General features: G+C 40.2%; 1 protein-coding gene across 7 annotated transcripts in view; it reads right to left on the bottom strand.

Moving 5' to 3' along the window:
- The window catches only part of ptprsa (protein tyrosine phosphatase receptor type Sa), a 263,072-nt gene that overhangs the window by 140,559 nt on the left and 109,518 nt on the right, over window positions 1-12,995 (bottom strand). For all 7 annotated transcript variants that reach the window (XM_088077631.1, XM_088077634.1, XM_088077633.1 and 4 more), the window contains one exon: window positions 6,749-6,972. In XM_088077631.1, coding sequence (XP_087933757.1) covers window positions 6,749-6,845 — 97 coding nt within the window. In that variant the 5' untranslated portion in view covers window positions 6,846-6,972. The remainder of the gene's footprint in view (window positions 1-6,748; window positions 6,973-12,995) is intronic.

The following is a 12,995-nucleotide window of genomic DNA, read 5'->3' as shown; positions in this document are numbered from 1 at the left end:
CAAATGATTTCCACTGCCAAGAAACTAAACGATGTCACTTCATTAGAAACTGTATTCACTTGTTTTGAGAAAACAGAGATTTCAGGACTCAGTAGTACATGCAATGAATAAAGATGTGATGTCTTTGTGCAAACTCTTCCCCATTGCATCATACAGTATGCCATCTATGTCTCCTGCACTCCAAGCAAACTCGCAGGGCTCAGGCTCCACAGTCCATGAGGGACTTGTGGCAGGATATGGGATAGAATAAGTTCTGAAGTGTAAGTACCCAGAGGTGGAAAACTTTGCCCGACCACACTGCTGTCACAGCGAAGCTGCATTTCTAAAAAGAGTGCCAAACTGGTAATATGCACAAATTGGTCCCATTGAAACCATTGTTGAAGGCTACAGAAAAAAGTGAAGACACTAAGTATCCTTCCGCCCATTGGAAATAACTAGGCTCAATTCCTCAGAGACAGGGAAGGGAAATTAAGCTTAAGTGTGTGTCTGATTTCAAAATGGCCATAGAGCACACACAGAGGAGATCGAATAGGAGCAATTTTGTGTCATTTAGAGACACAGTTGCGGCAACTGACACTTGTTGGCTCATTAAATGAAGAGGACACCTCCAGTTGCCAAAGTTGTTATTGGTCTGATCAAAACAAGGACAAGAATAAAGAAAATAGAGACCAAACAATCTATCTCTCCAGTGAAAATAACAAAATAAACTAGAAAACACTGTATCTTTATATTCAAATCCAAGTAAAGCAAATACAGGGAAAAGTCTCTACCTGTGCAGTCTGAGAAAGAAGGTATGAAAAATGATCGGACCAACAGTGAGGCATCAAGGAATATCTTTCTTTGGGGGGGTTTCAAAAACCTTTGAAGATCTAAACAGGCTCATCAAAGCATCGAAGGCATTACAATTTTAAAAGCCACCTTGGTGGCATGTTGAATTCCTCTCTGCTGGAAGAAAAAAAAAAAAACTTGGAGGGATAGCGCCTTTCACGCACTTCAATCACCCGTATTGTTCTGTCAAACTGAGTTCATATAACATCGCTCAAATTACTGGAGCATGTTACTGAAAAGCGACTGAGAAGGAGAGATGATGGCATAAAAGAAGAGATATAAGTACCACCCACGCTGTGGCTGCAAGCTTAGAGGACAGCGATTTCATCCATTGTGCTGACCAGAAGAGCACTTTTAGAGGTACATTTCAATAAAATAAATTGCATTGCCTGTTTTTTTCTGATACTATTGCCTCTATGTTTTATCTTTTGGAACCAATTTGATAGTCATTGGGCATCTACAGTTTGCTGTCCTGAGACCTCTTGGTAATCAGCCATATGTGGAAGAGCTGTACTGTTGATTGGTTGTTCGGCACTGTAAATTGTTTTATTGTGGCTACAGAGGAGGAAAGCTGTTTATCGTGTATGGCAAACATTTGTACACATGCAGCAAGAATGTGCACAAATTAACATAATATATGCACACTTTTACCAGACATGCACCTGAAGCTCACAATTTTGACAGAACAATACTTTATATTGAATGCAAATCTTAAGTCTGAGAGCTTTCCATAGGATACTTTCCAAAAGGAAATTGTTCCTTGTACCACAATGTCAAATTGTTTCCCTCTGCCATTTGTAAGAGCCAACAGGCTACTTCAGACAGGGATTCATGGCTGTAGCTCAATTAAAAATTAACTTGTTTTCTTCTTATTTGAGAGAAAAACAGTGTAAAGAGTTAAGCATGGGGCCAAGCATGCAACAGCAGGGTGCACATGAAATTGAATTTGACAGAATTAACTTGACAGCATTGGCTTAAACATAATTTGACTGGAAAAGATAAGGAGCAAGGGAGAGAGCGGGTAAGACAGAAAGCAATAGAGAGAAACAAGGAGAGCAAAACAGAGAGAGATGTAGGGAATGAGAACAAGAAAATAACAGCTCCACTAAGGGGCTTCATTTTTTTTTTCAATTGGCAGCTTCAAAGGAATATAAATAATTGAACACCCTCACCCCATCGCTGTGAGTTCTGGCCAATTACTATTAGGAGTACTTTGCCAAGAATGTTACTGTTGAGGGCTCGAAAAGGCCAAAACAAAAGAGAAAAAAGAAGTTAGAAGGTCTGAAAGGCCAGAATGAATGCTGACAAATAACCCTGTCTCCCTGTCCAAAAACACAAACCAAAATGCAAATACAAACTGTAAGAAATAGTCATTAAAAACTGAAAAAAATAAACCACAATGAAAATATTTTATCCTTATTCTCCATAAACGCTAATATAAACCTAGACCTATTAAAATATCAGATATTAAGAGGAACCAAGGAAACACAGGACAGTATCTCTTTCCTCCATATAAGAAACACTGGTTCTTGTTGGAAACTCTTATCAAACCCTAAAGGACAACAGAGCACAGATTAAAAAATAAATAAACAAATAAAAACATTTTTTTTTAACTTTGTTTAAAAAAACAAAAACAATCACAGAAACTGACAAACCGACCATTATTTTACAAAATATCTACACCAAGGGGGGATCTATATGCTCAAGAAACGGTGCACACCATGGCAACTCTGTCACCTCACAGGTCATAAATCAAAAACTAATATCATAAAATGGTATTCATACATCTAATGTCTTCAGTAATTACTTACAGTTTCAATATTCAGTGAGAGATTTTAATCACCTTTCAGCACCTTTAGGTTGTCTGAGGTAAAACAAATTACTCACACCTGGTTGCTGTATGTGATTTAGATCTTTTAACCAGTATGTCTAATATACTGGTTTATTTATTTTACTACAACTACAAGTGTTGGGTCCTTGATACATTTTCCCCTTTTAATCCTTTAATCACAACTAAAAAGCACCCTGGGTTGCAATTTTGCAGAAATTCTATAAATAGCTGACTTGATTTGCACTTTCATAACAACTGATATTTTGCCACTTTATATGCAATGACAAAAAAATAACTTTGATAATGTTTTATTTTCTAAAAAAAATGAAGAACATTCTTGTTTGTCTGCAAATGTTTTGGAGCAAACAAACAAAGATACACACATACAGTAAAGTGAAAGCTGGCTGGTTTGACCTTTATCTTTATTGTCCCTGAGTATCTACATTGCATATGTATAAATGTTTTAAAATGAGCAATAAGGTCCAAACAAAATATAAAAATGAATATTACATGTTTACAATTACTTTTGTTTTTCCTCATACTATGAATGTACAACACTGCCATCTAGTTTCATACGTGTGCTTCTACAGACGATGCTTATACGACTACTTGCTCAATATGCTATAGCCTACTCTGACAAAGCTCAGGTGACACCTCACACAATAGTATAATGTTGCCTTTACATACACACACACACACACACCCATACACACACACACACACACACACAGAGGGGCGCCTGCACACAAATTTCATGCAAACACGCAGATAAATATAGACATGCACACGCAAACAGGGAGCCAAGCATTATTACAGTTGGGGTGGCGGGATTTATTGAGCCATCGTTCTTTCTCTTTTGATTAAAAATGTCTCCTTCTCACTGTGATTTATGAGTTTAAATGGAAGCGATGGATTGCAGAGAGTTAGGGAGGGATGGGAGAGGAAAGGATGACATCATACTTTCAGCTAGGGTGTTCTGTGGTTCTGGGTGCATGTGTGTGTGTGTGAGAGAGAGAGAGAGTGGATACAAGGTGGTTGGTGTCTTTGTCCCCCCCCCCCATGATCGTCTCAGTCCACCAGGTGGGAGTGAATATAATTGGACAACTGCACCACTGGGCTCTGTGTGTATGTGTGTGTGCCTGTGTGTGCCTGTGCATGTGGGTGTATGTGTGGCTGTGCATGTGGGTGTGAAAGTCAATCAGCCAGAGCAAAAAAAGGTAGTCTGTGAGTGTGTGCATATATTTCAGGATATAATTGTGGGGCAATGCTGTGAGGCCCCAAATTGAGATGAGTAAAAAGAGTGCGAATGTGCGCGCTTGTATGTGTGCGCGCGCGCGCGCGTGTGTGTGTGTGTGTGTGTGTGTGTGTGTGTGTGTGTGTGTGTGTGTGTGTGTGAGGAGAAAAAAAGAGTGTGAACATGAACAAGAGACAATGAGACAGAGTGAGAGAGCTAAACAAAAACAACAATCATATCCACAGGCAGAGCAGACAAAGACTGGCAGATACTGACAGATGGGGAGAGAGCCCTGCTGTTGGTGTATTTGTAAGAGTGTGTGTGTGTATGAAAGAGGTGAAGGGGGGCTAATCTCCATCAAAGATGAAGCAGACTGCACTGAATGTTATTTAAACCAGGGTGAACAAACATAGACTGTGAATAAGTTCAAGTGGAGGAGAAAAACATAGTCCTTCAATGTGGGCAAGTAAACCGAAGACAAGAAATGCATCAGACTGTTCATATGTTACGTGTTAAGAGAAGGAGCTTTTGCACCTCAGCTTTACTTTCACTCTGAAAATGAGTGCGTGGCCTTGCAGTCAGACAGAAAAGGCAAAAAGGAGGAGAACAAAGACATCTGTTTGACATCTGTCTGAGTACAATTTCAGATGTTTTCAGCCAGCTGAGCTGAAAGACACTCGAATTATGCTACCAGACACTCAAACCCCCATGCAATCAAGAGCAGACAGCTCTGTTGAAACATGATAAAAATCAAGTCCTCCTCATGTTATCTTGAACCACAGTAGGAACACACTCACTGAATGTCGGAAACTCTCAGACGGAGGGAACACAGCAAAAATGCAATTTATCTTGCAAATTAACTAAGATAGAAAGGAAAATCAAGCTTGACTCGACTTCCTCAAAATTTCACTTGGGCCAGCTAGACTGTGGATTAGTATGCCTGGAATGTCACATTGGTTGAATCTGTTGACATTTTTAAGTGTCAACAAAAGACAGATTTTATCTTCTTGCTCAGAATTTTTATGGATTATGTCTCTTTGTTTGGACCTTTCTCATTTCATAATGTCTTTGCAGACTTAATCTAGTTTTGCAGTTTATTTACCTCTGAATATAGCTTCCCTTTTGCCCGCATAGAGGGTATACCTGCTCCACTTATGGAAATCACTTTAATGATTCAAAATTAATTTATAATTTAAAGGGGCAGTGAGTAGAATTAAGGGGATTTAATAGCATCTAGTGGTGAAGACTACAGATTGCAACCAGCTGAAATTTCTCCTGGTTAGGATTACGTGTTCATTGCTCACAAAGTTTTTACCGGGAGCTGACTTATCCACCAGGTTTCCTAAATTGGTAAAAACACTGAATAAAGCAGTTTTATGTTAAAAATCAATGATTCTCCTATATGCTGTTCGGCATATCACAGAAAAGCTGCTATCCCGGCTCCCGGCAATGTGTGCTCACATTATCTCATACCCAAATGTTTTTTATTGGGGTCTGCATTATCCGCAGCAGTCTCCTTCTGTCCAAAACAAATGGACCCAGCAATTTGAACCAGTAAACAAATTGAATAAAGCTGTCTCGTATTACAAATCAGTGTTGCCCCTTTACTGTTTGGCATGTTGGAGCAGGATTGTTAGCCTAACTCCTGCTAATGTGTGCTCACATTTTTTCTTAAGAACTTAAGATTCAGACATTCAGGAGGTTTTCACTACAATTCTTATTTTTAGGTAATTATACACTAAAAAAACATTATTACTATATTATATTCCATTGTTACCAATATACCCCCCTTTATCCTACAAACTGGACCCTTAAGCAAATGTACTGAAAAAGACAGACAGAGTAGGGGAAGGATAAGTTAAGATCCAATCAAAATGGGATGTCATAGCCAAGACACTGGGGCAAGTTTGCACACACATTTTTATGTCAGCAACACACGCCAACACACATCCTCACAATGATCTACGGCTTACAAACATTCGCCCATTTACCACGTCATACACAAATAATTATTTTACATACTCACCAACACACCTTCCCACACACACACAGGATTTACAAACAATGACACCCAAGGGGGAGTCTCCACACATCGCCATCACTCTTGTTCTACTTCTCTGCAGAGCCTCCTCTTTGTTTTGTCTCCGTATTACTGCTCTAAGCTCATCTTAACGAGGAAATGGTGCGGAACAAATCCTAAGCAGAAGTTGACAGGATGGGAGACGAGACTACTGATGTTGCTAACATGGGAAGTTATGGAGGGAAATTCATACCGACATACATCATGTATAAATGGTAAATATTTAGAGACATGCATGCTTTAAAATAGCCGAGGTGGCTGATTGGTAAAACAGAAAACTCTAATCTATTAAAAGTCTCATGTTCGGTCTTTTCAACAGCTACATCATGTCCTTATCTTTGAGCAAAATCATGGAGGCCCTGCATACTCACGCATCATAAGCACAATTTAAATGCTGACGTAAGAATTGCACTTGTAAAAGTCAAACCTAGCTCTTGACATTGCAGTGGAATAAATATCTTCTTGAGGCAGAAGCAGAGACATCCCATGCACAACATACATTTTGGAGACAACCTTTCTACGGTGAGATATCAACAATCTTGAGATATGTGTCTCTTCACACTAACCAAAAACAAACTGAAAAGGACCGTAGCAAAAAGCAGCTGAAGTATCAAACAGCTCATGTTGCAATGCTTTGTTTACTTTCCATCCTCTATCTTTGTGCATCATTCCCAGTTCCTGTATCAGATATGAATGATGGGCCTCTAAAAGGCACTACATAGGAAAGCTGAGGAGTTATCGGTGGGGGCATAGCAAGTCGTGTCTTGATACTTACATAAGGCGTGGGAGCCGGTGAGCAGCAGTGATAGCAGCAGAGTGGTGACAGGCAGCAGGAGTGGCAAGGAGAGGCGAGGGGCACCGCTGGTGGCCATCTTGGCTCCAGTAGGGAGGGGGGGGTCAGGGAGGGGTGGGGTGGGACTAATCTTTGACCTGGCTGGAGAGCCGAGGCCCCGGCTGCGCAGGGAAGGTTGGGGTCTTCACGCAGGACGGCTTGGGACTCTGCAAAAAGACAGACAAGAAAAATGTAGACATTTTTATATATTCAAAAAGGACATAGCATATTAATGAATATCAGTATAAAATACAAATGTAAATATGCCGCAGTTAGCTTGACTGCTAATTTACATCTGTAGTCCCCTTGGCAGGTAACAGGTAAAAGAAATAGGAAAGAAAAGAAATAAAAGACAGAGAAAACACAACATGATTTATGTATTGTATTTATATGTTCATACTGTTAATGTTGCCCAGATCAACAAATACAGTTTTGAATACAGATGCAACACATTTTCTACACACATTAGGAACATGACTGCTTGGCATTTACACACATTACACAGTGAGGTAACAGTCTGATTTTTGCAACAGTTGTAGATTGGAGAAAACATGCCCAAATAAAATGGTGCTAGACTATATGTATCACCTTAGAGCGTTTGACAGGATGCTCTTAGCCAGAGCCACTTGTAGTGGAAAGGGTGAAGGTTCTTCCCACATCGACAAGACATGTGACTTCTGACAAAAACACAGACTACTCTACTCTGCTGCACTTTTCACAGCCCCTCATTGCTGCTGACACATAAATGGAAGGAAAGTAATAAGGTGTTGGTGACACTACTGGAAGCAAAGAGTCGAATACCCTAAACCCTGTAACCTGCCTATCTCTCAACAAGGGTCCTCTCACATCCGTTAATTAGCAGGGGAGTCACTGTTTTCCCATCTTTTTTTTCCTGTTCTAATCGCCGGATCTTGTCGTTATTTGCTTATCTCATTGCCTTGTAATTACACAGGCACCCAATGATATTCCAGGCACCGTCTCTTTGTTTTAGACAAATTGCCATTAATCCCCCAAGCTACACAGAAGGACTGGGGACGCCTCCCACCACACGCACACATGCACGTTATTTCTCTCATTGATATGTCTGGTGCAACACAGAGCCACCACCAAGTGGTTATACATACTCTTTAATTAAAAAGATGTGAATAAAGAGACAGAGAAAGAGAGAAGTGAGAGATCCATGAATGACATGAATGTAATGAGTTTGTCACTGTCTTGACGAAACCTATGTCTGCGTCAGCAATCGAGCTGTAAACACAAAACTGTTCCTTCTCAGAGGACCCAGATTACAGGAGCCAGGTTCAAGCCACCGTGTCAGCCTCTGCTTTGGTGTCCTTGTGCAAGACACTGAACTCTTCGCAGCTCCAGGGATGCTACTACTCAGCCGAGCCTACACAAGAGGTGAGGGCGACTCTCTAGAAGTAAGATTAATTACCTGCACACTGGGTGGTTAACAGGGTACTGTAGCACAAACTGTGCGGACGGTGTGCAGTTTATTGTAGATGCCCTAAAGAAACTTTTTTTATGTTTGACGGAGAGGTTAAAGACAATATTCTGCCAACAAAGGTCTACGGTTTTGATCCATGAAATGGCACTTTTGAACTGTCCCTGAACACTTCATAAAATCCACCTGCGAACTTACTGCAAGTTGCTCTTGACAAGGGTGTCAGTGGCTGAAATGTGAACTGGATATACTTCAGATGAGCAACAGCATTACTGATTGACAGTTTCTATCTTTATCATTCAGATGCAATCAGGATGAGAAGCACAAAGGCTAAGACTTTACGAATTTACAGGCAAACTCTGGAAAAAAAAGGGGGGGGGGGGTATGGTCAGACCATATAACTACCTCAATTATATTTACAATTTACAATTATTTATATTATTATCTGGAGACAAATATGAAGGCAACATTGACTAACCCCTAAAATGTATTTTAAAAAAGTTTAAATCACCTTAATCAAAAACATAGGTGATTATGTCAGCCATGTCAACCAGCAAAATTGTCCAAGGAGTTGACAGATTAATATATGCGGCCGCTTTGCAGGGCTACGTTTGTGACTGCAGCCTTGTGAGAGAGCCAGACAACCACAGCTAATTGCAGTGTAACCAAGCACCTCAGACAGCAGGCCTATACAAGCGCCCCACCCTTCACAGCTACTGGACCCAGCTCTTCAGCTGGCAAGGTGAAGCAGACAGACACATTCAGCAGCAGGCACACTTAAAATAAAACCACAAACACATGCGACAAAACCCATGGCACAGAAGCACACATCCAGTGTAAAGCTGCTGGCCTCTGAACACTTTTTTTTCACATTCGAAATTCAAGAACGCATGACACATGCACACTTTCAAAAACACAAAGGGATGGATCAACAATAAGTCTTTTGTGGCAACACCGTGCCAAGAAAGAGAAAAGAGTGGGTGTTTTTCAGAAGCTAAGCTCATCTTTTGACACAATACTATACACACATGACCAACGTGTGTCCTTGCTTGTTCTTTTTTTTTTTGGCCTGAAGGGGCAGGTGATGTTATTTGTGGGAACTGAGGGAGAAACACTAAAAGAGAAAAGGGGGAGTATCAAATTATCTAGGAGGCCTCTGACTATTGTTCCGACTGTAAACATTGGTGGAGGTATAGGGAATCTCACCCTGCCTGTGGGGAATTACTCTATCTATGCTCACAAGGTGCCAAGGTTATGATTTATGGCCCTCCCTTTAGGGCATGGCTTTCTATCTCCACCTCTTGTTGCTATACACATTTCACAACACAATTACAACAGCTATTGTTGTTGAACGGCCTCGACAAACATAACGGCCAAGTGTGAGCTTCAGTTTAACCGCAGACACTTAATAGGTAAAGGTAAATAAGTGTTGATTGAGAGATACACACATGCCTTTGCACATTCTCTATTAATCCCTGAGGATTTGGGGAAGCTTATACATCATCAGAGCAACATTTTAACCATAACAGCAATCGCGACTCTAAACACAGGTGCCATCATGTCGCTAAAGCAGTCCACCAGTCAAAAGAAAGACGTGATATGGAAACCACAGCATGTTAGTGCCGCTATTAGCACCTCCATGGGAAAACCTGTCAACTCTTGCTAAAAGCATCACTTTGCCTCCAGACATGGGCAGAGGAAAGATAGAGTATTTAGCATTCTGGCAGTGCTAGCAGAGAGGCCAATCGATTGATAAACCATTACCTCAGCCGCTTCCACATTATAGGCTGTGATTGAGAGGAAACTGTTAATGGTCATGTTTGGCGAATTTCAAAGTGAGTAGGATGACTGCAACAATTTGCAAATTTCTTAGGGAAATTAAGTTAATTAGCAAAAGTTAGTGACAGTTAAGCTTGCAAAATGTGAGTTCTGAAAAAGGAGAAGCGCAAACTCAATTGCCGCTGCTGATAACAGTAACTTAGTACTATATGCAAACCTACCAAACAACTTTTAGTGACCTTTTGGCCTTTGTAAAGAGCGGGAACCGTTATTAGCAGAAATCTTGTGACAATAGGGCAGATGAGGTTAACATGACCATAAGAAAATTGGTTGTACAACAGCAAGTTGAACAGAATCTTCCCCAAAGTTGGTTCATCAAACCAGATTTAAAAGGTAAGTGAATAATGGACACCACATTCATCAAGTGCAACTCAATGGGATGCCAATGTTGTTCAGTATTTGGAATATGTAAATCATAAGCGTTCATAAGCTAAAATTATCACTTTCTGCCTTCAGGTGGAATTAAAATATTAGCATTTCACACTTAAACGGCTTTGAGAAAATTCATGCGTAGAAATAAGTGCTGCTCATTTTTTTGTTTCAGACTGACAGCCTTACTGTGACAGAGCCCATCCATGAAATTCCATGTTATTCCCACTGATGGGCAATGAATATAATTTGAGGACAGAACTTTTTGTCTTTTTTTATATCTGGCCATCACTCCAGATATTAACCCGTCACAAGGTTTCAGTAATTACAGCTAAAATTGCAACCCAATTTCCACTTAGCGGTGGCAGTCGCTGGCTATCAGGGACTCCCACTTTGACATGGTCAAGCTTTAAATTCAGCTCGTTTCCCCATGCAATATTGATAATAATGCATTTGATTACTGAGATTGAGAAAGGCAGCGAGGGGAAAGGGAGATGGGAATTTGTGCCATATGCATGAAATGAGAGCTGTGCCAATGGATATAAAATTGTGTGCACATCCACACTTGCACAAATGCCACAGTGGGCTGAGAAAAAATAAAAAGAAAAGAGCAAATCACATATAAAGCGAATGGAGGAGCAGGTAAGTACATACATACATTTCTTGAGAGGAGATGAGACTACTGACTTAAAGACACTGCACTGTTACAAACACTTGCTTACTCACACACACACTGCAGAGATGTGTAGTTGTATTCGTGAGGAGAAAAACAACTACTTATCACCTGAGGGACCACATTAATAATCCCTTTTATGAGGTGAACAGTAAGCTCACTTCACACACATAGTTAAAAGGCCCTCAGTTTGGTCGAGCCTGATGATCAAAACGGAGTGTTTGATGTCTACAACTTCAAAAAGAATAATATTTTGTGTGTTCACCACCCCCTATCCCCCCAAAAAGTTGGACTTTCCACAGGAGTACATTTTTGATGCATTGTTTGGTTTCTAGAATGTGTATCAACACCATCTAATTTTTGGCTCTAGGACTCTGACAGGCGCTGTTTACAGTGACTCCCTCCTGGAGCCTGGTAGAGAAGTTTTTTTATTCCCCAAGGATGGATATTGACGTCTACCATGTGAGAGACTTAAGGTTGTGGCTTCAAATTACGTGTCTACTGTCACTGGAAGAGTAAAGAGTTTTTTTTTCTTCTTTTTTTCCTAGCTTTAAAATCTGAACTTTAAGTACAGTTTAGTAATAATAATTTAAAAAAAAACAACATTCAACCCTATTCAGACATGTACAGAATTACACTGAGTAAATGGTAAAATGGACTGTATTTGTATAGTATTTTCCGAGTCTTATTGAACACTCAAAGCTCTTTCACACTACACTGTCATTTTAACCCATTTACACACACATTTCTATTCTGGTGGCCGAGGCTACCGTACAAGGTGTACAAGACTCAGAAATCATACTCCACTGACGCGGCATAGGGAGCTATTTGGGGGTCAGTATCTTATCAGAGATACTTCGACACATTGCCCGGAGGACCAAGGGATCGAACCATTGACCTTCCAGTTGGAGGACGACCTGCTCTACCTCTGAGCCACAGCCGTCTCACTAAGAGATTCTAGTAGCTCAGTGAAGCCTCTGCAAGACAATAAAACACTGAAGGCTTTGCACCTCTGATTGAGTCCTGGTTGAGGACTTAAACAGCTCATTTGAGTGAAATTTCCAGCCAAACACAGTAACTATTCACTATTATTATTATTTCTATAAAGGGCACACAGGTCATATGAAATGAGCTAAGGCTCATAGGTTAATTTCTTCAAAAGGGAACATTATTTTCAACAAGGGCTGCTAATGACATAACATCAGTGTTCTTGTTCAGTGCCTTCTGCCTACAGCAGAAACCTGACTGAGGTCTGTAAATTACTCTAAATTACCTCTAATGCCACTTATTTGAAGGCCACTTTGACATTTTTTAAACTTATTTTTAAATAAAACAAGTTACAAATTACATGAATAAGATAAGCTAATGATCATGTCTTAGGGAAGGGCAAAGGTGTCCACAGCATTGGGAACGTGAGAATACTGTTTCACCAACTTGTTACCTTTAGAGTTAAAGCTAATAAGGCTCATATGAAAAGGACAGATAATATAACAGCTAAAAGCTCCAGACACCAAGACAATGCACATCTTGCACATAATAATATATTTTCAGTCAATAAATGGTTGATATAAATGGCTAAAATAATGCCAGCCTATACCAGTCACATGATAGTGCCTAACACAGATGCTCAGTGTTCTAACTAACCTTTCCAAACAGCACAACAGTAGCCATTGTCTGGTTGTTGTGTAATGGCATGTTATTTTTTGTGTGCAGATTTCAGGCAAGCAACACTCGCTCCAGTCTCCTCACAGGAATGACATGAAATCACTGTTCCTCACCGATTTTTGATTTAAAAGACAAAAATAACGAGGCTGATTCAGTAGGTGATTGTCATAAAAATAAACCAGACTCAATTGCACTGCTTT

The sequence above is a fragment of the Plectropomus leopardus genome, chromosome 5, assembly GCF_026936395.1.
Source record: "Plectropomus leopardus strain MGB_pleo_1.0 chromosome 5, ASM2693639v1, whole genome shotgun sequence".
NCBI lineage: Eukaryota > Metazoa > Chordata > Actinopteri > Perciformes > Serranidae > Plectropomus > Plectropomus leopardus.
The sequence above is the reverse complement of the archived record's forward strand: the minus strand, read 5'-3'. Positions and strand labels throughout refer to the sequence as shown.